Raw genomic sequence first — 26,934 nt, forward strand, 5'->3', positions numbered from 1 at the left:
GACTGACCTCCAGGGAGGGGAAAGTTGGAGACACCTGCGTTCAAGGAGATGGTCAATCAATCAAGCAAGCTTATGAAATGAAACCTCAAAAACCCCTGAACACTGGAATTCAGGTGAGCTTCCCTGGTTGGCAACACTCCCTGTGCCGTATCAGTGATAGAGGCCAGAGACTAACACATCCTAAGGACAAAAGAGGCTCTGGGTTTGGAACTCTCCTAAACTCTGCCCTAGGCAGCCTTCTTGGGCCTTTATTTTTGCATCTGTGCCCTTTCCCATAATGCACCTGTGAGTACAGTGGCTTTCAGGAAGTTCTGTGAGTCCTTCCAGAGAATTCTCGAACCTCAGGGTGGTTTGGGGGAGTGTCTAAACTTTCTGCTCGTGGCAGGAGTAAGGGCGGTCTGTGGAGGACTTGCCTTCGGATTTCACAGGTGGGCTGACCTCAGGTTTCATGTGACCTCAGAACTGAAAGGGATCTAAAGATCATCTATCCCAGTTCCATTTTACAGGTGAGGAAGCAGGTCCAGAGGTGGGAAGTGACTCACCCACAGTCACGTAACGTCCTGGCAGAGGGAGACTGGCCCCTGAGTGTCTTGACTCCCAGCACGCTATGCTTTCTGCAATATCCTGTTGTAACTTCAACTGTGAAGCTCAGTGGAGAAAAATTCACCCTGAAGCCACAAGGGCTTTGCTATAAGGAATTTTTACAGGCGCCCCTGTGGTTAGGGGAGCTCATTCCTTACCAGGTTTCCTGCCTCGACTCTGAAGGCTTTCTCTTTAAAATATTTAAGTTGAAGTATTTAATGTTCACAAAGTAAGGGAATCACATGAAAGAAGAATCAATGCTTTCATTGGGTGAAAACACTTTTTTAGGGAGAAAGTCTTTGTTACTAAAATTTTATAATTTTCAAATAATTAAATTTTATTGCTAGAAAAGATCTTAGTGAATTTCTTGGTTCAACCCTTCCTTTTACACACAGAGATGCTGAGACGGAGAAAGAAAAGGAAATCTACCCAAGACGACCTCATGAGTCAGTGGCAAGGACAGACTGAACTCAGGTCTCCTGACCTAGCCTTCAGTCTAGTCAGAATGTAGGAGCTGTAGGAGCCAAGAGAGTGTGCACACGTATATAAAAGTCCTGAAGGGACCCTCACAGGGCCCCAGAGCAGCCCATTTTTGTTTATCTTGCCTGGGCAACATTGGCTGTCTTACTCTGTCATAAAGTCTTTAAGCAGCTACCAGATACTCTGTTTCTCAGGGGGTCAGGGGGAAAGGGGACTCTTGTCAGTCTTCCTATAGGGCAGGAATGAGCAACCATCTGCCAATCCCATCACTGAGACAGCTAGGACCAGAAGACACCTTGATGCCATCAGATTTACTAAATCATAAAATCTACTGCAGGCCTGATATTATTTCAACCAGGAAAATCCTTCTATCACCTCTAGTTAAGCACAATACGTAAATAATGGGCTTGTATCTCTAACAAGCAACTAAGGTGTGTTACCCTAATTACCCTATATTATTATCTGGTGACTATATTCCTAAAGCACAGGAACAGATTTTTGTACTTGTTTGGAGGTCCCCACAGTGTGAGCCATCTAAGAAGTGAAAGTGTTAGTGGCTCAGTGTGTCTGACTCTGCCATCCATGGAGATGGATGCCCGCCAGGCTCCTCTGTCCATGGAATTCTCCAGGCAAGAATACTGGAGCGGATAGCCATTCCCTTCTCCATGGGATCTTCCTGACCCAGGGACTGAACCCTGATCTCCTCCACTGCAGGCAGATTCTTTACCATCTAAGCCACCAGCGAAGCCCTACAGAAGGTGTGTAACACACACAAAAGCTAATCTATGGCAACATCCTGCCTCATGGGGCTACTCTCAACTTGGGCACAAAGACAGCACAGACATACGTTAGCCCATAAGCTCTCATCAGTCAGGATGGAAGGAGAATTCTACTCAAAGAGATCTTTAAAGCTCAAAAGGTATTTAGATATCATCTTGTATTAATGGGGGGTGGAGAAAGGGCGGAGGAGACAGATTGAGAGAGGGTACTGACTTACCGCTTACCATGTTGTTTTATCATAGTCATTTTCTACAGAAACACTTCTTATGCATTATGTTTCTGGCCTTCTTAACCAGAGTATGAAACAGTGACTAAAATGCAATCCTTTCCTGAGGGTTCAGGTCCATTGTTATGACTGTAAACTATGTTTCTCTGCTATGATCCTGTGATGTTCAAATGATGAGAAGATAAATGTGGGGGTAATTTGCTTCTATACTAAATAAACCAGACAAGTTTATACTTTTTTCCCCCTCCTTTTCTTCTTTCTTACCATACGATTTCAAGAATCCAATTACTTGGCTCCTGATTGCAGCATAATCCCAGCAAAGCACTGATCTTCAGAAAAGGGAGAGATGATCTCAAAGCCGAAGACTGGAGGGAACCCACACCCAGAGGCTGCCTGCTTACGTAATAACACAGGTAGCCTTTATTGAGCATTTATGATATGCTATGCCATAGTTTGCGTTCTTTACTTCATTTGATCCTTATAACAACCCTAGAATACAGGTGCTATTGTTCAGATCTCTCTTGAGTCAGAGATACAGTCCTTGCTGAAGGTCACAAAGCCAGTAAACTATCAAACTTGGAGAGTTCTTGCATCAAAGCCCACATTCTGAGTTCGACTCCACCTCCTTAAATGTTTGAAGTAGGATCTTGAAAGCAAGATTGCTGAGAGATTTTCATTTACAAGTGATAAAACCTGAACCCTAGAAAGGGTAGTAACTTCCCCCCAAAGTCACACAGCCGTTTGGAGCTAAACTAGGACTCAGTTCTTGGATTCACTGTTCCAAGCTGTTACAACCCTATTACACAGTGGAGGGAAGTGTTTGGCAATATTTTTGAAAAAGGAGCTACATCCTAGAGGGACTAAAGGCCCTCAGGCCCAGGGTCCTTGCCTTTCTTTGGCCCATTCTAGAGCCACAGAGCTTGAGGTTCCACCAAAGCTTCAGTGTGGATCTCCCACTAGACCTGTGGCTGGAGTACTGTCATTGCGGATGTGACTGACCTGAGTCACACACCACAGGCAACTAGGAAGTTGTCTCGTCTCCCCTAGGCAGGAAAGCAGAGTTCTTATTTGAGTTCTACCTGTCACTCTCTCCCAGAATGAGGGACCCGACTCTCCCCCTCTCCAGACCAGCAGGTGTCTCAGAAACACCCTTCTTTCTCTACAAGTGTGACAGACCTCTCGGGCACTGAGCAGCTAATGAGACCTGACCCAGCCCTTCCTCAAAGAACTCCAGGTGACAAGTCCCAGAGGGAACAGGGTCTGGTTCCCTGGAGTCCTCAAGTTCAGAGGGGAGGGATCTGATACTCCATCTCTGGACAGTTATACAGCTGATCCTGCAGATTGCTAATGAGAAAGTTTCTATAAGGGGTGATGGAAGATAATCAGGTGTCCAGAGGGGAGGGAAGGGAAAGAGACGGAGAAAGAAAAGACTCCAGAGAGCCCATCCAGACCTGTGGGCATCTGACCTCTGTTCCGTCTTAGAGCCACTGCTGTCTGGAGCAGCAGGCTAGGCAAGGGTTCGTGGCTGCCCTTGTGTCTCCTCTCTGCTTACCTGTGGCTGCTGGGTGGTTAAGGGTCTCTGAGGAGAGAGGACAGGGGTCCTCGACAGCAGCTGGTTCATCTTGCTGATGACCAGCTCAGTGATGAGTTGTCTGTCCTCCACCTGGTGCTCCCCGATCAGCGGCATACTACAGTCCATGACCTGGGGGAGGAAGGGAACCCGGTTAGGAAAGGAGACATCCACGGCCTGGGACAGTCTTTCAGAACGGGCAGGACTTAAGCCAGTAGAGGTAGGTTGGGGTGAAGTGAGTGCTTGTGTCTTCTGTTGGAGGCACACTCCTTTGCATGCCTCCGTTCCCTTCTCCTGCAGCCTTGGCCTTGGGCCTCCCCAGACTTCATGCAGGTCAGGGCTCAGTGGGACTTCAGTCTGGCGACTGAGGGTGGCGGGGAGAGGCAGAGGGCAGACAGACAGTCCAGCCCCAGGCTCTGAGGCTGGCAGACAGGGGAGCAGGAACACGGAAGGCCACGCCCTTAACTCCGGTTAGAAGGCAGTTCTCTCCTCTGTAACTCTTCTCCCACACAACCTCTGGCCCCACTGATACTCTGCCCATTAAACGACTGGCTTCCTGCCTTTGCTCATGACCTGAGATGCCTTCACTTTCACCACCGAGCCAATTCCTCCTGTATGTCAAGGTCCAGATCAATGTTTTCCTCCTTTAGGAAGTGTCTGCCTGCCCAGGATCTCAGACGCCATAGTTCAACTCTCTCATTCAGGGATAAGAAAACCAAGGCCTACCAAGAGGAGGGTGGTATGACCATGTAGAAGTTACATGCTGAGCAGGCCATGGAGTAGATTCTGAAGCCCACTTTGGGCTCCAGACATAAATCCTCTGTAAATACTACCAACACCTGGCAAGGAGCCTCTCCTGCTCCCAGGAAGACTGGACAGGAATGTGTGTGAAGGACACATATGGCCACTGACTCTCCCTTTAACATGGGAAAAGGGTCAGCAAGGTTGTGCCAGAGGCCCAGGGTGAGTCAAGTGTCTCCAGGGCTCAGAGAAGGGCTAAGAAGAATCTCCTGCGTCCAGGAGACCTGAGTTCTAGCCAGGCTGAGACACCGACTCACTGTGTGGCTTTGCTTGTGGCATCAGGCCTCCAGTCTCTCACTGGCAGAGCAGACTGGATCCAGTGATTCCCAAGGCCAGCTTCCTGAGACTAAGAATGGCAAAACCACTGAAGGCTCCCTGGAGGAGTGGCAGGCTAGGACCCAGGAACGCGGGTCTGGCATCTCTCACCAATGGTGTGGGTCAGCCCGGCTGGTTAGAAACCACAGCTCTACTGGCAGCTGTTTGGCTCTGCACACTCCCCAGCTGTGTCACCCGGGAACCTTCCCGTGGCTCAGGAGACTCTAACCTAACTGCAGTCCGTGCACCCGTGCAGCTCTCAAGCCAAGAGCTTGGCCTCCAGCCCTGGGGCTCGTCTCTTACTGAGATACTCTTTGGGCCAGACTTACCTCAAAAATATAGTCTTTGCCATCTTTGCCATGCACAGCTTTGACGGCACAGATGTCCAGGCCACCGAAGATCTCAGAGCAGGTGTCCACCCACAGCTTGTACCTGGAGTGGGGTGGGGGAAAGTGTCCTGAGGCTGGGGCACTAGCTCCCACCTAGCCCACTTGTGGTCATGCGATCCTGGCGGCCTCTACCTCTCCTGGCTGCACCCCCCAGACCTCCCCCCATCAATCAAGCACACTGCCTAATCTACTGCACCCTCTTGCTTTGCTCTCTAGACCCTCTCCACCTTCCCAAGCCTAGAGCAGGTCTCATCTACTCTAGGCAGCCTCCCTCAGCTGTTCAGCCCACAGTAACTCCTCCTGCCCTGGAGCATCTATGGCAAGTCCAGTCTTTATCTCCATCATTTTCCATCATATCTCCAGTCCTGCCTAATCTTCTTACTGGGTGTTTGGGCCTTTGTGTTCCATCTGTCTGGCTAGATTAGAGACCCCCTTTGGGCAGGACTCATTTCTTATACCTTCTCTTCTATGGAAGCCGCCCTCACCAGACAGGGGAGCTGCACCCCTCCCCTCACTCACCGGTCTGACATGGCGATCTGCTCCAGCATTGCAGAGCCAGTGTTTGTCTTCCAGTTCCCTGAGATTGACGTCCTCCTGCAACAAGGCCCCGCCAAGTGACGGCTCATGGTCGCTGTCCCCACCTGTCTCTCCCACCCAGAGCCTGGGGCCTGTCTGCTGACCCGAGAGCCTGGCTTCCGCTGCCAACCCCCCAACCGTAATGCTCTCCTCCTTTCTACAAGGGCAACCTGGGCTGCCCTGGTGCCCTGGAGTCTTCCCTGATCTAACAATTCCTAGAGGACTTTGCCTCCACCTCTCTTCAAATCCTGTGTCTACTTTTAACTTTAGTTATCTGAGGTAAGTCTTCTGTCCACAAATCTATTAAACACTTGAGGTTTGTCTTATTGTATCTTGTACTTTGGCCACCTGATGGGAAGAGTTGACTCATTGGAAAAGACCTTGGTGTTGGGAAAGACTAAGGGGAGAAGGACAAGAGGGTAGCAGAGGGTGAGATGGTTGGATGGCGTCACTGACTCAATGGACATGAGTTGGGCAAACTCCGGGAGATAGTGAAGGACAGGGAAGCCTGGCGTGCTGCAGTCCATGGGATTGCAAAGAGTCAGACACAACTGAGCAACTAAACAACAACAACAAATTGTGTCTAGTATTCCCATCAGCCTACCCACTTGGTATCTGGGCTGCCTTGGTATGCACAAGCTGAATTCTGTTGGTCCTGGAAACACCCTCAAGGCTCCAGTGAGTATCTTCCCGAGGCTTCCTTACTAGCTCACTTATTCTTTCAACAGTTAACACTGAGGGCCTACAGTATCAGCACTGTGGCTGTGGACAAGCCGGCTGGCCTCTTCGGGCTTAAGCTGCCTCATCCCTCATGTGGAGCCCATGGAGTCGAGTCCCCAAGCCTTCTCTTCCGTGCCCTGCGTCCTCCATCTGTGGCCACGCGTTACATAGACTCAATTGGTCTTGGACTAAGGAGGAGGCAATTGACCTGGTTTCTGGTTCTGGATTTGCTCTTGACTGGCTGGGTGACCTTGGGTGAATCACCTCACCTCTCTGAGCCTTATTTATCCTTGTGTAAACACAGGGTTGCCATGAGGACCAAATTATACAGGTTTTAAGTAAACTGTAAATGAGTCTTCACTGAGACACAGTCAAGAGGAAGGGGATGGCCCAGGGACAGAAGAGCCACGCTCATCCACTGACAGAGCCCAGTCACTCCCTACACACGCCGGCCTTGTCACTCACTATGACTGGAGACTGATGATGTGATTCTCTGCTCAGCAGTTCTCAGGAGTCTCCTCCCTGGAGATCCAATACCAGACACTGGGAACCAAGACATGTGGCAGGTTCTTCAGAGCCCTGCGCCAGCCCAGAGAGCCAAGCCCAATGACTTACATGTGTACAGTGCTGATTCCCTTCCAAGGCTGCTCCATCCCAGATCCCTCACCAGAGCCTCACTGAAAATTCCCTGGTGTGAGTAGGCTGCAGTTTTTGCCCCCACTTTACAGATGAGGAGATTGAGACTCAGAAAGGTTAGCTGACTCGTCCAAGATTGTATATCTAGTCAAACTAGGTTCACATGCTAGCAAGGTAATGTTCAAAATCCTTAAAGCTAGGCTTCAGCAGAACATGAACTTTCAGATGTACAAGCTGGATTTAGAAAAGGCAGAGGAACCAGAAACCAAATTGTCAACATCTGTTGGATCATAGAAAAAGCAAGGGAATTCCAGAAAAACATCTACTTCTACATTATTGGCTAAGCTAAAGCCTTTGACTGTGTGAATCACAACAAACTGTGGAAAATTCTTAAAGAGATGGGAATACCAGACCATCTTACCTGTCTTCTGAGAAACCTGTATGCAGGTCAAGAAGCAACAGTTAAAACCGGACATGGAACAACAGACTGGTTCCAAATTGGGAAAGGAGTACATCAAGGCTGTATGTCACCCTGTTTATTTAATTTATATGCAGAGTACATCATGTGAAATGCCGGGCTGGATGAATCACAAGCTGGAATCTAGACTGCCGGGAGAAATATCAACAACCTCAGATACGCAGATGACACCACTCTAACGGCAGAAAATGAAGAGGAACCAAAGAGCCTCTTGATGAGGATGAAAGAAGAGAGTGAAAAAGCTGGCTTAAAATTCAACATTGAAAAAACTAAGGTCATGGCATCCAGCTCCATTACTTCATGGCAAATAGATGGGGAAAAGTGGAAACAGTGACAGATTTTCTTCTCTTGGGCTCCAAAATCACTGTGGATGGTGACTGCAGCCATGAAATTAAAATATGCTTTCTCCTTGGAAGAAAAGCTATGACAAACCTAGACAGCATATCAAAAAAGCAGAGACATTACTTGGCTGACAAAGGTCCGTACATCAAGGTGTATATGTATGGATGTAGTCATGTATGGATGTAAGAGTTGGTCCATAAAGAAGGCTGTGTGCCAAGAATTGATGCTTTCCAACTGTGATGCTGGAGAAGACTCTTGAGAGTCCCTTGGACTACAAGGAGATCAAATCAGTCAATCCTAAAAGAAATCAACCCCGAATATTCATTGGAAGGACTGGTGCTGACACTGAAGCTCCAATCCTTCGACTACCTGATGCAAAGAGGCAACTCATTGGAAAAGACCTTGATACTGGGAAAGATTGAAGGCAAGAGGAGAAATGGGCAGCAGAGGATGAGATGCTTGGATGGCATCAACAACTCAAAGGACATAAGTCTGAGCAAATTCCAGGAGGTAGTGAAGGACAGGGAAGCCTGGTGTGCAGCAGTTCCTGGAGTCGCAGAGTCGAACGCGTCTTAGTGACTAAACAACAAGCCCAGGACTCTTGGTGCCCTCACTGGGTTTCGCTTTCCCCTACACCCCACTGCCTAGTTCAGAAAAGATGAACAACTCACAGTTGAGTGGCTTGCTGTATGTGAACAGAAACACAAAGACAGATCAGAGAAAAAATAATGCTGTCTTCCTAGCACTGGTGCTTCATAGGTGTGCTCCTGTGACCAGGCTGGGCAGAGTCCCTCACTTCCTTGTCTGCAGCACAAGGCATGGTCCATAATAGGGTGTCCGAAACTTTTGAGTGAGTAATAGTAAAGCCCCTTATACTTCACACCTTTCTCTAACAATGGGATGCCAGGCACAGATCTATGAAGGCTACCTGGGGCACATGGGAGCAGAGGGGAACCTGAGAAGCCATTCAGGGACAGCTCAATGGCCACTCAGGACTCACAGGCCATCCGACGTCCATAGAGGGACCCACATTATTGCTGACAGACAGCAGCAGGGGTGGTGCACTCTTCCCACCAAGCCTAGCCATCTCCTGGTCTCTAGGTGAGGGCTCGGGCAGAAGGGAAGAATCTCAAAACTTACCTTGGCTACTGTCAGGTCAGTTCCTTCTTCTGAGAGCAAGAAGATGGCCAAAAGTTTGGGGAAGAGGAGCTGAGAAAACCTAAACGTTTGCCCAAATAACTGACAGTCCCTCACAAGTAAAAGTGAATATTTTCTAAAGCTGCTCTCATCACTTACCCCTCATCAGTGGTTGGGGATTCTCTTTTCTTATGCTCCATTTAAGTTGTTTTCAGAAACCTCAATTTTTAAAAATGTGGTGCCTCCTTTTAAGGATCAAGACACTCTTGCTCTACCATCATCGATGCTTTTTTGTTTATTTATGGGATTTTAAAATTAAAGGATAGGAAATCTGCTTTCATCAGTACCAAAATCATGGCTTTTCCTACTATTTTTAGCTAGTTTTTATAATGGTCTTTTAAATTGTGCTAAGTCGTGTCCAACTCTTTGCGACCCCATGGACTGTACCCCATCAGGCTCCTCTGTCCATGGGATTTCCCAGGCAAGAATACTGGAGTGGATTGCCATTTCTTCCTCCAGGGGATTTTCCTGACCCAGGGATTGAACCTGCATCTTCCTGTCTTATATTGTGCATGCTTCCTTATTTTATTTATTTATTTACTTGGCCATGCACAGCACTTGGGATCTTAGTTTTCTGACCAGGGATGGAACCCGGGCCTTCAGGAGTGAGAGTGCAGAGTCCTGACCACTGGACCACCAGGGAAGTCCACATTGTGTGTAATCTTAGAGCAACCTTAAATTCCTTTCTGAAGCAGAACAGATTTAAATAAAAAATGATAAACTTAGAAAGTAGGAATCTGGCCAATAAAGTTGTAAAAAGGATTCAGTGCCTCGTTCCCCACAAGGCTTCTCTCTGCATATTCACTGGGTGCCTCCTAGGAGTCTGCTGCTGCACCAGGAAGCAGGGCTGCCTCAATGACTCTGTCATTACCACCCAGAGAGCTCAGAGGAGCGCCGTACAAACGCCCATGTGTGAGGAGTGCTCAGCTAGAGGTGTGTGAGGGGTTACAAGAAGGGCGCACAGGGACAGGGCTCCTAACTCTCTCGAGGGGCAGGGAGTATAAACCCTAAAAAGAAAGACCAGGAAAGAAAAATGAAAATAGGTGGGTGAAGGGGAGGGAAGCTGCTACATCCTGATGTGAGCTCAAGTCCAGTGTGGCAAAGGTCACATTCATAGATTGTGATGTTCTTTCTTTGTGAAGAAAAATACTACCTTAATTTTTTTTTAAAGTGTGAAGTTGAAGTGAAAGTGCAAGTCGCTCAGTCGTGTCCGACTCTTTGTGACCCCATGTTCATGGAATTCTCCAGGCCAGAATACTGGAATGGGTAGCCTTTCCCTTTTCCAGGGATCTTCCCTACCTAGGAATTGAACTGGGGTCTCCTGCATTGCAGGCGGGTTCTTTACCAACTGAGTTATCAGGGAAAATGTGAAGTTACTATTTCCAAAATTGGACTTGTAAGCCATTTGTGTTTGGATGTATATTTCAGAATATCGGGTAGTCTTGAAATCTTTTCTTTTTCTTAATTCTATCGCAGGAAGCCTTTCCCTTCTCATTTTGGCAAATGGACCCAGTTACATGGAATAGTCACCTATTCTCATAACCACAATGCTTTTCACGTTCTGTAGTGTCTACGGGGCTACATATTTATAGTTTCTTAGCTTTTTCTGTGCTCTGGCAGCCTCATGAAGTCTACAGATTCCTTTCGATGTATGAAATACTGAAGATGTATAAGTGTAAAATAAAATACACAGGACAGCAGAAGAACTCAATGATTTAAAGTAATTATCATAAAAGTTATCAAAAAAAATAAATCTCTGATTAGTGTAAAAATATATGTCTTTTTCTGTAAATAACAAATGTATTTACAGGTATGAATGTAGCTGCAAGTCTAACTCCCATGACTTGTAAGTAGTGATAAAAGCAATTGGTACTTAGAGGTATCTGCCACAAGCGTATGTGATACAAAAACCTCTGTGATGACCGCTGGTGACAAACCACACGTCTGTGTACTAACTACCGCGGTTACTCCAGTCTGCTCACAACTGCGGAGAGCATCGGGTTTCACTTACAGGTGAATGAAAATAAATATTCATTTTCTGCCTCCTGTCAGTTCGAGAACCCCTCCTGTGCCTTGAAACGAAGCCAGGCCAAGATGCCCCGATGTGCATGGCACCCTCACTGTGTTCTCTACCTCGTGGGGCCAGGGGAGGCCAAACTGAGAGCTGGTTGCTGCCCGGAGGCTGAGCACCGTCCCTGAGCTGAGGAGACAGTGACGGGCGTCCGGGGGCCCCCACCCCACTCACATGTAAGCCTTGTAGTTGGTGCCAATCTTCTGGACCCGGATGTCATACTTGGCATCAATGAAAGGCTCTGCGGTAGCGTAGGTCTGGGTGAGGGCCACCACGCTGGCAATGTCCTGGAAGTCGTAGTGGTTTTCCACTTTGACCTAATGGTGGAGGAAGGCAGAGAGGCAGAAAGGGAGGTGCGCGTGCACGCACGCTCACACACACACACACACACACACACACACACACTGAGAGTCACAAGAGCCCTGGGCCCCCAGGCTCATCATGATGCTCACACCCAGAGGCAAACCTGGGTGCCACATCTTAGGAGGTCCCCACTCTTGAGCCTCCCTTCCCAGGGCTGGGGAGCCACATTTGCTGCAATGAGCACAGGGACAGTCTGGTGGCCTGCACTCTGCTTGCTACAAGAGGCCTATCTGGGTAACACTCATGGTTTCAGAGGGGCCATACATATCATCTTCGCCTCGGAAAGAATTCATCTGCAACTGAGGCAGAAGAACAGTCCACAACCAGGCTCCCGCAAAAGCTCCCATTGTAGCCTCAACCCCAGAGCACAGCGGCCCTGGCCTTACCTTGCCCATGCCCGAGTGAGCGTGGCCGATCTTCACCACCACAGGGAACGTGGGCAGAGTCAGCTGAAAGCAGAGAAAGGATTGAATTGGTCAGAGTGTACCTGTCTCTCTGGGGAAACCTACAAATATTTCTCTTGGGAACACCCTTGGAAGGGCTCTTTAAAGAACCAGTGCAACCTATTTGCATCAGAAATTTAAAAATTTAAAAACAGAGTGACAGTGACTTGCCTCAGGTCAGAGCATATTAGTGGCAGAACTACAAGGAGCCCGTTCTCCTGTTTGGTACTCTCTGCATCTTTAAGACTCATTGCGTCACCCTTCATGTGTCCAGCTTTCCTGCACTAAACCTGGCTTTTCTCCCCTCTCACGCTCTCTTCCTTGCTCACCAACACCTCAAACTCAGCACCAAACACAGCTCAGAATGCAAAGGCATATTTCTGCCCAGTTTGGGTTGGAAGATAGCTAACGTAAGAATTCAGCATGTTTACCATTCAAAAGAGATGCTTAAGAGAGTAAACGCTACCTTGTTGTTCAGTGGCTCAGTCGTGTCTGACTCTTTCCGACCCCATGAGGGTGACACGCCAGACCTCCCTGTCCTTCACCACTACCTTGAGATAGCCGTATCTTAACAGAGAAACCACAAAGACTTAAAAGAAGAAAAGCCACCCCCCAAAGGCAGGATGTCAAGCTGTTACACAATGGCCAAGGGAGAAATAACGTGGTAGAGGGGACCAGATGTCAGGAGACCTGCATCCCAGTCTCTCGGCAACGCCTCCCTGGGCTTCAGCCTTCATATCCGCCAAGGGCAGAGGCCGAAAGGGAGGCTTTCGAGAGCCTGTCCAATCACACATCAGACTGTACCTTGGCTGGGGTTGCACGAAGAGCCAACCCGGACGCCAAATCTCGTCCTTTCTAAGTCAGGTCAGTGCTCTCTCAGCTGCCTTCTTTGCAAACATTATGACCACCTCGAGACGAAAAGAAGTCTTTCAGAGGATACACCATTGACTCTGACGAAAAGTCAGATTCCTGTGGGAATCCTGAGTGTGACCAGATACTGGGAGTGCCTGACCTGAGGATTTCAGCACTCCTGGCTGCGGCCAGCTGAGGCTGGGGCAAGGAGCTTCAAGTTCAGTTCGAGGCAAGGGTGTGAAGCTCCTGAGGGACAGAAGCGGCACCCAGCCTCCTCCTGTCCTGTGCAAGACTGTGGGGAGACTCCCTCCAACCGCCCCGTGGGTCTCTGCTCGCAGCCTCGGAGCACTACGCTCCCCATCAAATAGCACACAGGCTCCAGTCCACGAGTGCCTCACTCGTTTTCAAAGCCGCCTGCCCTCTATAACAAGATGCAGTCTCTCGGCTGAGTGGGGCCCTGAGACAGGACATCAGGGTGGCCAAGAGCAGAGAAAGGGCTTTGAGGGCCCAGGTTTGCCCCGAGTGATGGGCCACCCCATGCTCTGAGCCCCTCAAAGAGCACTGTCCTCACGCCATCTGCATGGGCTCGGGGAACGCGAAACGGTTTCTAAGGCACTGGCTGCTTTCTCCGCTGTCTCTCCCCACCCCCCAGCCAATAGAGCCAAGACACACACACACACACACACACACACACACACACACACACACACACACACACACCCAACTTTCCCTGTCCTGTTCCATTACTGTTTGCTGTTGCTTTGGAGCCTCATAAATAGGGCATTGAAAACACTTCCTGCAGCTGAAAGAAGCCCTGAGGAGTTTGTCTCATTCCCAGTGTGCAGCTCAGCAAGAGGTCCGGCCTTCTCTGTCGCTGTCTCTCTTGCCTGTTGTAATTCTGTCTGCCTCTCTCTGACTCTGCCTGTCTCACTCTCTGTTTGAACCTCTCCGCACTCTTGCTCCTTTTGCCTGAGTCACAGCCCCTTGGTCTCTGTGCTCCCCAAGCATCTGTCTCTGTGGCTTTGTCCTTCTGTTCTGACGCCATCCCCTTTCCCGGTGCCTTCCCTCTACTTCGAGAAGGCTCAGGCAGGGAAACAGCACTGGGGACTCTCGCGGCTCTCCCCTGCGCCTTACTGAGCCTGCCGGCCAGGAGGGCCGCGGGTCGGCAGCCCGAGGGTGGCCTGCGGCCAAGGGAGGGCGGAGCCCTCTGGGGCGGGCTTGGCTCTAGGTCCACCTCATAAAGCCAAGGGCGAGGGGCGCGCCGCGCTCTGGAGAAGCCGTGGAGGGGCAGTGTGGTCTGACAGTCCCCGCAGGATCAGTCGCAGCCCTGCGGAGACATGCCCCAGAGTCCCCGGCCCGTGCCGACCTGGGCGCTGCTGCTGCGGTTGCTGGCGCTGCTGCGGCCGCCGGGGCTGGGCGAGGCGTGCAGCTGCGCCCCGGCGCACCCTCAGCAGCACGTCTGCCACTCGGCGCTCGGTGAGTCCGGGGAAGCCCTAGAGGGCCCCAGCAGTGGGTGGGGGTCTGTGGGGTCGAGGTGGGGCCACGCCGCGGACCTGGAGTCTCGAGGGAAGGGGTGGAGCTCAAATCCCGCCCCAGTTGCCTCCTGCTGCGACCGGTGGGTTGGGCCCGGCCGGCGCCATAGCAACCCTGCAAGCGCCGAGACCCGCTGACTTGCCAGAGAATCAAAGACAGTGTAGGGCTTCCCAGGTGGCGCAGTAGTAAAGAACCCAATTGCCAATGCAGGAGACTCAAGAGACAAGGGTTCGATTCCCTGGGTCGGGAAGATTCCCCTGGAGAAGGCCATGGCAACCCAGTCCAATATTATTGACTAGGAAATCCCACGGACAGAGGAGCCTGGCGGGCTAGTCTATGGGGTTGCAAAGAGTCAGCTACAACTGAGAGAATGAGTCCAAAGACAGTGTAAAGGGCTCCACAGCGATCCCCTCTCCCTTGCCTACTGCAGTTATGGGATGTCACTGAACAACAAGTCTCCGGAACTATCCAGTGATTATTCTGATCCACTGGTTAGGGGGGTTGGGGGGGGGAGGGGGTTCATGATAAACATCCCTCTGTATCCAAGCCTATAACTGAGGTTGTCACCACGGCCCCTTTACCCTTTCTCTCTGTCTGGAATGCCCTTCTTCAAAAACCCTTAACTTCCTGGCAAACTCCTATTCATCCTTCAAAACCAGGGAGTCTCCTCTTCTCTGAAGGCTTCCTGACTCCTGGTGCTACCACAGCATCTCCAACATCTCTGTGCTCCTAGTGTGCTGTGCTGTTGGTCTTTGTAAGAGCGTTCTCCACTAAACCAAGAGTTCTGCAAGGTGGGGGCCCTTTCCTAACCGTGCTTGTGGGCCTAGGACCCAGTGTTAGACCAGGCACGGAGGAAGAACTTCATAAACAGGTTTTGATTACTACTCGAACAACAAAGAGATGAACTACCTCTATGCACAGTCAGGATATTTATTAATTCAATAAACATTTGCCAACGTCAGCTCGGTTGGGGTCTCTCTGAGGTCCTGGGCTACAGCAGTGGATGACTACACACTGACTGCCCTCATGCGGCTCCTCAGCCCTGCCCGTCTCCACCCGCCTTAGTCTGGGCTGCGGAGAACTCAACTCCCCAGAGCAGCAGGCAGAGCGGAGAGACTCGAGGACCTGGTAGGCCCGAGGGGTTTGGAAGTTCCAGGGATTGTGGAATCTTCCTCACAACCCACCGAGACCTAAACCCAGAACCCCCCTTCAGAATTCTCCAGGGGGCCACAGGTCACCCAGATCCCAGGAGGATCGCTCCCACCAGCTGCTGAAGGTCCCCTCTTTTCTCTTCCTGTGCAGCTATCCGGGCCAAGATCTCCAGTGAGAAGGTAGTTCCTGCCAGCACAGACCCTGCTGACCCTCAAAAAATGATCCGGTATGAAATCAAACAGATAAAGGTACATGGGGGCAGGACAGGGCGTCACCCCCTTGGGCTGTTAGGAGGAGTTGGGGGCTGTGATCTGGGAGGGGTGGGGCTGTGGGGCTGGTGGTTCGGACGGCCTGGCTCAGTGATGCTAGGGGTATAGATACTGAAGTAGAGTGGATGACATGTAGAAGACAGGCCATAGGAGCCAGAGGACAGTGCAGGACAGGCCCTCTGTGCTTGTGTGTGGGGCTGCTAGAGGAGCCTACCTTCTCACTGGAATAAACCAAGGTTTAAATATTTTAGGGAGATAAGACCCAGCGGTGCCATCTGTGTGCAACAAGTCCTGAACTAGACTTTCACTTAACTTTTTTAGATTAAGAAAAAGTTTTTCCTGTTAAGATATAAAGTACACTCACTGACTCAATATTGCTCTTTCGTAATTACCTTTCAGATGTTCAAAGGGTTTGAGAAAGTCAATGATATTCAGTATATTTATACGCCTTTTGATTCCTCCCTCTGTGGGGTGAAACTAGAAGCTAACAGCCAGAAGCAGTATCTCCTGACTGGTAAGTTAAAGACCAGCAGCGGCCCTATGAGTTTCTGCCCTAGGAAGGCAGGCAGGGAGGAGCCAGGCTGACCTTGGGCAGCAAGCTGAGCCGTTTTCTTGGGCACAAGCAGCTGTGTTACTCAAGGCAGCCTGAGTTGGGAGAAGCCTTGGTAACCTCCCTGTCAGTGCCACTGCCTTCCTAGTTCACAGGCTGCTGTCCCAGCCTAGGGTAGCTGGTTCTGTTTCCAAACAGCTTTAAGTGATGTAAGATTTTTGGTGTGTGCATGCTTAGTCGTGTCTGACTCTTTTTCAACCTCCATAGACAGTAGCCCACCAGGCTCCTCTGTCCATGGGGTTTCCCAGGCAAGGATACTAGAGCAGGTTGCCATTTCCTCCTCCAGGGGATCTTCCTGATCCAAGGATCGAACCCACTTCTCTTGCATCTTCTGCATTGGCAGGCGGATTCTTTACCACTGAGCCATCTGGGAAGCCTAAGGTTTTTGGTATCTTGAGCCAAATTATGCCACTCTGAAACTGCCCCTGGTGGGTTCAGCTCTGCCCTCTGTTCCAGGATGACCCTTCAGAGGCCTAAGGACAATAGATACATGCACTCTAGCTCCAGGTTCTGCTGGCCATGGTCCCCAGACTCCTTCCTGTCCTGGCCACTTTCAGCGGGATAGAGCCTGTCCCCATCCCTCCGCAGCACTGGACCCTGAACCGGGGACCACACTGCAGGGGAGGTCTTAGTCACACAGAATAAAGGAGGATTGTGCATTTGCAACCTCACCCCCACATATACACAACATACACATAACAGTCACTGTTGCCTATGATAGCATCAGCTTTAGGCAGCCATGATGGGTCACACTCTTGGTTTGTGACTGACTCACACTCAAGGCCTTATTCTGGAAGTGCAGTAAATAAAGCACAGGACCTAATAGCAGCCTTGATTCTAATATGATTTTGTCCCCAAGACCTTGGGCCCAGGCAGATCTCCTCATCCGGCACTGACTGGGATAAAATAGTTAAAGTACCTCACAAGAATCTAATCCATAACTGAATGAATGCAATACTGAATTATTTTGTTGTTCAGGGAAGGTATCTGTGTGGTTGTAGACAGGGAAGCCTCACTGTGTAAAGTGAAAGTAAAAGTGTAGTCGCTCAGTGGTGTCTGACTCTTGGAGACCACATGGGCTGTAGCCCACCAGGCTCCTCTGTCCACGGGATTCTCCAGGCAAGAGTACTGGAGTGGGTAGCCATTTCCTTCTCCAGGGGATCTTCCCAGCCCAGGGACTAAACCCAGGTCTCCGACATTGCAGGCAGATTCTTTACCATCTGAGCCACTAGGGACGCCTTCATTGTGTAAGTGGGATCTAAATTTTCCCTAAAGGATAAAACATATTTAGAAAGAAGGCCAGGAAAAGAGAAACACAGCTGGTGGGGAGAATAGAAGGAGGAATTCCATTCTCTGTCCATGCCTTCAGCAATGAATGACCACCTCCTCACTGCCTGGCCTGGGGCAGGCAAGTGGAGATGCACTAAACATGCCACAGTCCTCAAGGAGCTCCTTCACAGTTCAAATTTCTAAGAAGTCACAGGTGTTGGAGGCCACGCAGGTGGAGGGCCCCAGGTCTGAGGATGTGGAACTGTGCTGAACCGGGCACCTCTGGATGGGAGAGCAGGGGCAGAACAGGCCCCTGGCATCTCCAGGTCCCGGGACTAGCTGATGGGGCCACCTCCTTCCTGAGCACCTGCCCTCTGCTAGGGGCTGTAGTGCATCAGGGATGCAGACACGTGCTGGCTGCCTCAGGGAGATCAAGTCCACCCGAAGGTGGGGTCAAATGACAAAGCATAGACTTACTGAAAACTCATCCTGGTGCCCATGGTCTGCAGCAGAAGATGCAGCCCTTCTGCCTAATACCCTCTGAGAGCAGACCCAGCTGACCTCCCCAGCCCTGCCTCCTGTCACTGCTCAGTGGCAGTTCCCAGCCCCTCATTTCCCCTGGAGCTTAAACTACTTGCAGTTGCAAAAGGTATTCTGCAGGGCTGTGCCCGTCCGTCCCAGTGTCCAGAAGTCCTTCCCCAACTTGTCTGGCAGCTGAACTCCTACCCATCCTTTCAACGCCCAACCCAAGTATCATCTTAGACACCCTTCTTGCCCCCACCCCTTCCACAGACAGAAATAACTGTGTTCCCTTTGTTCTTATACCACATCCTGTATAGAATCATACAACAGTATCATTTTCTACTTGTTTGTCAACCTTGAATATTCACGGGAAGGACTGATGCTGAAGCTGATGCTCCACTGCTTTGGCCACCTGACGCAAAGAGCTGACTCACTGGAAAAGACCCTGATGCTGGGAAAGATTGTGGGCAGGAGGAGAAGGGAAGGGGATGACAGAGGATGAGGTGGTTGGAAGGCATCACCAACTCAATGGACTTGAGTTTGAGCAAACTCTGGGAGATAGTGAAGGACAGGGAAGCCTGGCATGCTGCAGTCCATGGAGTCGAAAAGAAATGGACACAACTGAGCAACTGAACAACAACAATTTGTCTTCCCTACTAGTTTTTAGCTCCTTAGGGGTAGAAATCCTGTCATGTTTATTTCCTGTATTCCTGGTACCAGGCCATAGTAGTTGCTCAGCCAGTAAATGACTGAATGACTGAACTTCTAAGAGAGGTGAGGGCTAGTATGGCCAGGGATGGCTTTGCAGACAAGGTGGTACTAAAAAGGGTATTTGGAAAATAGGAAAGAGTGTGATATGTAAAGAAGGGGAAGGGGACAGACTCACCAAGATATCACTGGAGCAGGAGAAAGGTTGGAAAAGGTTGAAAAGGAAGAGAGACCTACTATGTATTGAACATCTTCTGTGGGTCCACAACTGTGCTGGGAACTTCATAGACATTCTCTCATTTAATGTTGACAATAACCTTATTATTCTCATTTTTCAGCTGAGAAGTTACATGGCTTTCTTATGGTCACACACTAGTAAATGATAGAAAAGAAGGGATTTCTGCCAAGATTCTGACTTAAAGCCCACATTCCTCTGTCTGCACCATGCTAATGGAAAGCCCTTTGCCCTACAACTCTCCCTCATACAAACATCATCTGGTAATGGCTTTGATATAAAGACAGTAGAGGTTTTTCTGGCTCCTTCACTGAGCCCCATGTCACCACTTCCACCACAAGATACTGAGGAGGCTGTGATCCTGGGCTCCCTCAAGAACTCCTAGAGCTCCACAAGCAGACTCCTCATGTTGGCTCTCCTCTATCTCTCCTTTAAGGTCAGATCCTCAGTGATGGGAAAGTCTTTGTCCATCTGTGCAACTACATTGAGCCCTGGGAGAACCTGTCCTTTCTGCAGAGAGAAAGTCTGAATCACCACTACCATCTCAACTGTGGCTGCCAAGTAAGGACTGTCCATTTCCAAGGTCTTCGGGGGTGGGGGAAGGGCCATGCAGCCTCACCCTTCATGTATTCCTTCCTTCCTGTGTGTGTGATCTATTCACTTGCTGTACTATACTTGAGGTTTGTGATGGATCAGGCATCGTTCAAAGCTGGGGGTGGGAAAGCAACAAGGCCCATAGTCCCTGATCTCAATGTACTTACATTCTGGCTGAGAAGGCAGCCATCATATAAGACACACTGGGATAATACACTACCACTTAAAGAGTCTAGTCTTTTTGTCAGGACCTGTAATGGTTAATTTATTTAAGATATTTAGTCTTTAAAACAAATTTATGAAGAGTTAAGATTTCCATTTTATGGGGAAGAAATTCATGTTATAGGAAGTGAAGTGACTTGCTTAGGTCAGTGGTAGAGTAAGGGCCTTCGGGCCTTTTGGGAGGCAATACTGTATGTGGAGAGTACAGGGGAAAGAGAACTAAGGGAGAAATTTGGAGACTTGCAAGGGCCTTATAAGCCAGGGGGCATTTGAGCTAGGCTGTAAGAACATGTAGGAGTCTGAAAGGCAAGAATAGAAAAAGGACACCCTACTCACCTGGATGTTGTGTGACTATGGCTCTAGATCACCACCTGCTATGCGGTGCCCTGCACCATCTCGGCTCCCAACGAGTGCCTCTGGACAGACTGGCTATTGGAACGGAAGCTCTACGGGTACCAGGCCCAGCATTATGTCTGCATGAAGCATGTTGATGGCAGCTGTAGCTGGTACCAGGGACGCCTGCCCCTCAGGAAGGAGTTTGTTGACATCATCCAGCCCTAGGACGGATCGCCACAACCCTTTGAGAGTCCCAAAGACCAAGCCCTTTTCCTTCCTGGCAGGTCGCTGGCTGTCCCCACCTGCTTCATGGATGCCAGACAAGGGGAAGTACCAGGTGGACGGTGTGGCCAGCATGAGGGCAGGGATGGGGCATGTGGCAGCTTGTGTCCAGGACCCCAGTCCAGTACACGTCAGGCCAAGGGCTAGGGAAAGCAGCAGGACTTTTCTCTCCCACCCTCAGCCCTTTATCCCTGCCTCCGAACCTTCTAGTTGAGCTGGTATTTGTTGCTGATTCTGGCTTAGTTTCTTTTTTCAAAGCTAGGACTATTCCTTTTTCTCCCCAGATAAATGTGCTTTCTTTTTATCTTAACTGATCTGACAGGGGAGAAATGATGACTGTTATACATATGGGATGGGGTGGGCTTGTGAGATAGAAGAGCAGAACGTGGGTGACAGTATCATAAACAGGCTGATTTGGAGAAATGAAAAGAACAACATCCTCTGGCTGTGTTTCATCTACTCCTCCTGTCTCAACTCATTCTGATCCTCTGATATACTTTCAATCTGTTTAGGGGGGTGACAAAGGGGGACAAGGAGTCATTCAATGTGAAGCCTACAGTGTAATCCCCTCTATACCATTCTTGGCACAGGGCCTGGCCCAGTTAGCAAGAATAGACTTGGGTATTGTCTGTCCAGGTTAACTATACTTAATGTCCTCAACTGCTGTCCAAAAGGCTTCTTCTCTGTCTCCTTTAGAAAGTCCTTCTCTACTAGATTACTAATGTTTTCATTACTACTTCAAAATCTTTTTTAAGCTTAAAAAAAAAAAAAAGCCTTTCTCTTATAGAGTTGAAATTCCCTCTTCAAGCCTCACCGAGATCTTGGGGGTGGGGGGTGGGTGTCCTCTCTTGAGAGCAAATTTTAGGCTAGAGGACAGGAGAAAAAGAACACAAGGGCCCTTGGGGGAGAGGATGTAGGTGAGGAATATACTTCACAAGTGTTACAGTTCAAGTGTTCAGCCTGCTAGATGCTACAGCAGGACGAAGCCAGCTTTGAGAGCGCCTCGCCCAGCCTTCTGCTCAGTCCTCTCTTGGATGCCCTGAAATCTACAAGCACAGCCCCTGAGGATTCCTCTGCCTCTACAAGCCTTCCTGACTTGTCGTGAAAGGGAAAGCCCTGATGAGGGTCTTAAGGATTTATCAGGGACAAGTGCTTAAAGTTCCAGGGCCTCTCCTGGGGAAGCTCTGGTAAAGATGGAGAAGGTAGTTCTTTCCAAGGCCCCAAGGTTCTATACGGCTTGCTGATAAGCTGGGGCATGCATGAAACACCAGAAGAAGATTCCACAGAAATGGTGCAAATGGAGATTCCTTCTGGAGATCTCTGTCCTGGAGCACAAGACTTGGAAAGCTAAGGCAGAGAGTCTCCACTGGTGGGTTGAATAGGATTACCCACTGACCACGCAGGCCTGGGGCAGAGAACGTGGGGCCAGAGATGAAGAAGGGGGATAACCATTAGAGGCAGCCTCTGTACCAACCATCTATCCCATCGTTCTGCTCCTTCTGCCATCCTGGGATGGCCTCAGAGAAGGTAGAGTGAAAAGCAGAGTGAAACCCTTAGAGGCAGCCTCTGTACCAACCATCTATCCCATCGTTCTGCTCCTTCTGCCATCCTGGGATGGCCTCAGAGAAGGTAGAGTGAAAAGCAGAGTGAAACCCTTATCTGAATTTTAAGGAAGCCCAGGGAATGGAAGTGCTGGTGAATAATATCAGGAACAAAAGCTTACATCTGAGGAGCACTCCACACTCCTCACAGACTATTTGCTTAAAGAATCTCACTGAAATCATGCAAGTGCCATATTAGCTATCCTGGCCAGGAATCATTAAGCCCACTCACCTTTTGGATTGGGATGCTGACACGTGGTGAGGGAATGTAACCGTCTGTGACTTGTGGCTAGAATTGCAAGCAGCAGGCTCTTCTGACTGTTGATCCATCTAGGTTGTTACTCTCAGCTTTTGATAAAACGCCCCTGTTTCTGCTCTTTCCTATTCTGTCCCCAAGTTTCGGAGACAGAGGGCTGTCAGCTAAAACCCAGACACTGTGGCCTCACAAAGCAGGTCTGCAGTTCAACCTCAATAGATTCTCTGGGGTTGAGAGGCTGAGGCACACCTCAGAGGCCCACAGCCAGCACACGGCTAAGCTCAGAGTGCAGACAGCTGAGACTGATGGCCCTTCTCAGTCACCTACCATTTCTTTGTGGTTGGGGTAGTAAGTCTGCTCAATGAGCGGGAACTTTTCTCCTCCCAGTGTCTTGTAGATGGCCACCAGCTGGGCAAACTGCAAAAGAGAAGCAAAGGTTTCAGTTTACCCAGACAGCTTCTGGAACAGACAAAATGGCAATCCATTGAACAAATATTTATTCTGTATCTGCTCCACTGAGGGCTTTGTGCAAAGTGCTCTGAGGATATAAAAGAGGTGTCCCACCCTCTATTCTCCAGGAACATATGCTTCTGCTGGGGAAGGGAGAGAGTGAGCTACTATTCATTCAGTGCCTACTCAGTGTTAATGATATTTCATTTAATCCTCATATCGAACTGATGAGCTAGGGTCTTTATCATCTTCATTTTACATATGAGGCTCAGGAAGGGTAGGTGACTGCCTAAAGCCACAGTGCTGCAAAAAAAAGTGATAGCTGGGGTTGAAATTTGGGTCTGTATAACTTTAACCGTCATCATCTCTAGAGATGGCAAGTGATGAAGCTGGATGGGGGAACAAGGGGCCCAGTCTTGGAAATTCGAATGCCAAGGAAAAGAAATCATGGAATGCAGCAAAGACAGACCCTGTCTTCTGGACTTAATGCTCATCTAAGAACTGAACTCACTGGATCCTTCACGTATGAGAAGCCCCAACAGCTCCAGGGAAAAGGGGTGAAGTGCACATACTTAAATGTCAGGGTCTGCCTTTGGCAAACATGTAGTGTCCCTGGTGTCCCCTGCCCACCCCTCTACTTTATAAGTGGAGAAACTGAGGCCCAGAGAGGTTGTTCACTCAAGGTCACAAAGTAGTTGAGCCAGACTCATAGCCAGACCCCTTTAGTCCTAACCCGTAACTCTTCTTTCTCCTTCATGTAGCTGCCTTTCAGGCTCTAAAGAGACCATGCTCTTCCCACAGGAAACTCCCCAGTTCAGTCCGTTCACACTCAGTCCCCACCTCCACACACACCCACCCCAGAGCACTAGCAGCGGCAGTGATCCAGCGTCTTCTCTCTGGTGCTACTGGGTTCACACTCCAAGCCACTGATACCTGGAACTGCCAGAAGGAAGAGTTGCCAGATCAAACCAACCTTCTGTTTACTAAAGAAGGGAAAGATAGAACATGTTTCAAAAGCCCAGTTCCTGTTTTCAATCAGTGATGTTAGCACGTGTGTTGGTACGGGGAGACAATAAAAGCCAGAACTGGGTTGTTAGAAAACCAGAGTCTTCTGATTCTTCTTGTTCTGCCTTGAACTTGCTTGTCCTTGGGCACATGATGTCGCTTCTCCAGGCCTCATTTTCTTCATATATAAAATAGACAACTGAATTTGGTCAGTTCTTCAGACTTTTTAACCACGCCAAAAAAAAAAAAAAAAAAATCTTTTCATTATATTTCCTCCTAAACTCCATGATGAGACTGCTGTTTAGTGATCATTGGCTGTGGTCCTTTTGTGAGTAGAGATAGAATCTGTTATTTTTGAAATGCTGAGAAACACTGGAGTTTCTGGGTCACTTTCCTCAGTGACACGCAGTTGGTGGCTCTAGATCTCCAAGGCCTCCTCTGGGGCTGCAAGTATGATTGATGGACCACCAAGGCCCTAAGATTCTATTATTGGAAGAGACTTCAGAGAGTCTCTAGACCAGACATCTCATCTTACAAATGAGGAGACCAAGGCCAGAGAAGCAAAGGGGAGCACAGGCTCCCACATCGCACCTGGAGTCGGGGCTGTGCTGGGACAGGGCCCAGATCCCATCCTGCCCAGTGCGCTCTTCACTGTACCCTGCCGTCCCTGCTGGTGTTCTCTGGTTCTTCCACATTCTCTGACTGTCAAGACCACCCCTCAGACCTTTCCTGCATTCTCCAATTCCCTCCACTACCTCACCTTTAGGCCCTAGCTGGCCACTTGGAATGACTGGACTCCTGTTCGGTGTCTGGATACCTCCCTGAGCTCCCGAGGCCTTCCAGCCTCCCCCGCCAGCTGATGCCAGCTCTGTCTCACAACCTCTGTCCTGCTGCAGCCCACGCCCTGGCACAGCACCAAGGCATGTGGGGCCCTATCTTCCCAGCATGTGGGAGAGTTACACAGACACCACACTGATGCCAAGAAGGCCCCCGGCAGGTCCCCAGAGTCCTGGCACAGTCAAGACTAAGATGGCAGCCAGTTCCATGCACTAAGCTGGTTCCCCGGGAGCTCATGCTACCCTCCTCCACCTTCTGTAGTCCCTTCTGCTCAGGGCACTAGGCTTGGCATCTAACCCCTGCCTCCTTGGAAGCTCAGCCTCAGTCACAAGCACACAGTCATCAACTAAACAAAAGTAATATCTGATAAGGGTCATTTCCTCTCCACATAGACAAAAGAATGCATTTGGAGCTGGGGGTGGTATTGGCAATGAATAGGAAGATAATGCTCAGCATAACCATTTATCCAATGTATCAGGAAAGATTTCTCAGATGAAATGGGATTTCAAGATCAGTCTGAATTTAATATGTTACCCTTATCCCTCCTGGAAATAAAATGCTTCAATTCAACTCTTGTGCATTTGCCTCTAAAAAAACCCCACATAGAGTGACAGGATTTTCAGATAAATCTGCAGCAATATGGCAGGCAGCACTCTTGCTCTCCCTGGAATGCTTCTTTCACTGATAGGTCTTACTTCTGTTTCCAAACTTCCCGTGTGCCTGCCCTGGGCAATCTATGAAATAGCTGATGTGCTCACAGACAAGGTGGAGCCTTCACAACACGGCTGAGGCCTCTCATGCCAGGAGCAGCCACGGTAGAGAAATCTAGAAAACACACGCCAAAGTCATCGTCTCAGAGGGAAGCCCCCTCCACAGTCACCAGATTTGTTCATCCCTATGAACAGGCAAAGAACAATATATAAAATGCCATTAGTGTGGCAGCTGCTTAGTGAAAATGAAGGGAGAACTTGGTGTGTGGCCAGGGAGCCCTGCTGTTCCCCTGCGACGCCAACGGCAATGTGCTGGAACTGTGAACGGGTGAGAATGTGAACCCTCACCAGATCCCAGATCCCAGGAGGGGCAAAGCCCCAGCCCAGGCTCTCTGACCCGCCCCTCCCTGGCCACCGGCACAGTTCTGGAACATGCAGCACGGAATAAGTTTCTTTCTGATCCCCAACACTGGGGGCTATAACACCAGGCTGGCAGACTGGTGGCAGGTACTGTGATTACTCCTTGTTTCATGCTTATGCTCAGTCGTGTCTGACTCTTTGTGACCGCCACCCCCCATGGACTGTAACCCACCAGGCGCCTCTGTCCATGGGATTTTCCAGGCAAGGATACTGGAGTGGGTTGCCATTTCCTTCTCCAGGGGATATTCCCAACCCAGGGATTGAATCTGCATCTCCTGCATTGGCAGGCAGATTCTTTTATCACTGAGCCACTGGGGAAGCCTTCACTCCTAGTTTACAAAGAAACCAGGGCACAGAGTGGTTTAGTCAGGAGGCTGATTAGTGAGATTGCCCAGAAGAAAAGCCGATACTAGCAGAACCACCCTGTGTGGCTATGAGGGAGCCAAATTCTAGAAAGTATTGAAGGGGTGAGGGAGGAAAGGGCCAGGGCATGAGTGGCAGCACGGAAGGCCGTGTGACTAAGGGGAAACTTGTTGACGGCCTCATACGCACTCTCCTGTGATCAGCAAAGCATTCAAATCACATTAACTCCCGCAGCTGGTTTCTGCAGAACTGTCGGACTCCAAGTCCTCAGGCCAGACAGAGGGAAAGGCTGAACGAGGGGCTGCTACAGCAGCTCCCAGATCTTTCGACTCCTCACTCACTGGTCTTCCTCTCACACAGTCAGGTCTCCCTGGCTTCCAAGGAAATAGGAAGACTGAGTTCAGGTGTAAGAGCAGAGGTGATGGGTCCTTTTGGTTAAAAACAAACAAACAAACAAAAAAAACACCCCTGCTCCAGCTCCCTGAGTGGGAGAAGCTTGGGGTCTGGGAACTCCACAATCAGCCACCAGTGCCATGACCCTTGGCAAGCCAGTGTGTGAGAGCTGAAATAACTCTTGAAAAACAAGAAGAGAAGGATGTGACTAGGGGCAGGTGTTTCCTTCTGAGAGGAGCAGCCTGGAGCGGCAGAGTTCTAGGAGCTGGATCCCCTCGGCAGTCAGAGGGAGGCTGGGGCAGCCTAGATCCATCTCAGGCCACTTCCTCTCCCAGCTGCACTCTTC

General features: G+C 49.7%; 2 protein-coding genes across 2 annotated transcripts in view; one reads left to right on the forward strand and one right to left on the reverse strand.

The window, feature by feature from the left end:
* Positions 1-26,934, reverse strand: part of SYN2 (synapsin II) — a 50,923-nt gene that overhangs the window by 17,598 nt on the left and 6,391 nt on the right. Inside the window, exons 5-10 of the mRNA XM_055557697.1 lie at positions 22,738-22,827; positions 11,913-11,975; positions 11,338-11,480; positions 5,663-5,737; positions 5,084-5,186; positions 3,621-3,770 (exon numbers count right to left, since the gene is read on the reverse strand). Coding sequence (XP_055413672.1) covers positions 3,621-3,770; positions 5,084-5,186; positions 5,663-5,737; positions 11,338-11,480; positions 11,913-11,975; positions 22,738-22,827 — 624 coding nt within the window. The remainder of the gene's footprint in view (positions 1-3,620; positions 3,771-5,083; positions 5,187-5,662; positions 5,738-11,337; positions 11,481-11,912; positions 11,976-22,737; positions 22,828-26,934) is intronic.
* On the forward strand, positions 13,643-25,262 carry TIMP4 (TIMP metallopeptidase inhibitor 4). Its single transcript, XM_055558761.1, has 5 exons — positions 13,643-14,297; positions 15,657-15,754; positions 16,175-16,289; positions 19,556-19,680; positions 20,299-25,262. The coding sequence occupies exons 1-5, from the start codon at positions 14,159-14,161 to the stop codon at positions 20,494-20,496; spliced, it is 675 nt and encodes a 224-aa protein (XP_055414736.1). The 5' UTR covers positions 13,643-14,158; the 3' UTR covers positions 20,497-25,262.

Source organism: Bubalus kerabau, chromosome 20, assembly GCF_029407905.1.
Source record: "Bubalus kerabau isolate K-KA32 ecotype Philippines breed swamp buffalo chromosome 20, PCC_UOA_SB_1v2, whole genome shotgun sequence".
NCBI classification, from domain to species: domain Eukaryota; kingdom Metazoa; phylum Chordata; class Mammalia; order Artiodactyla; family Bovidae; genus Bubalus; species Bubalus kerabau.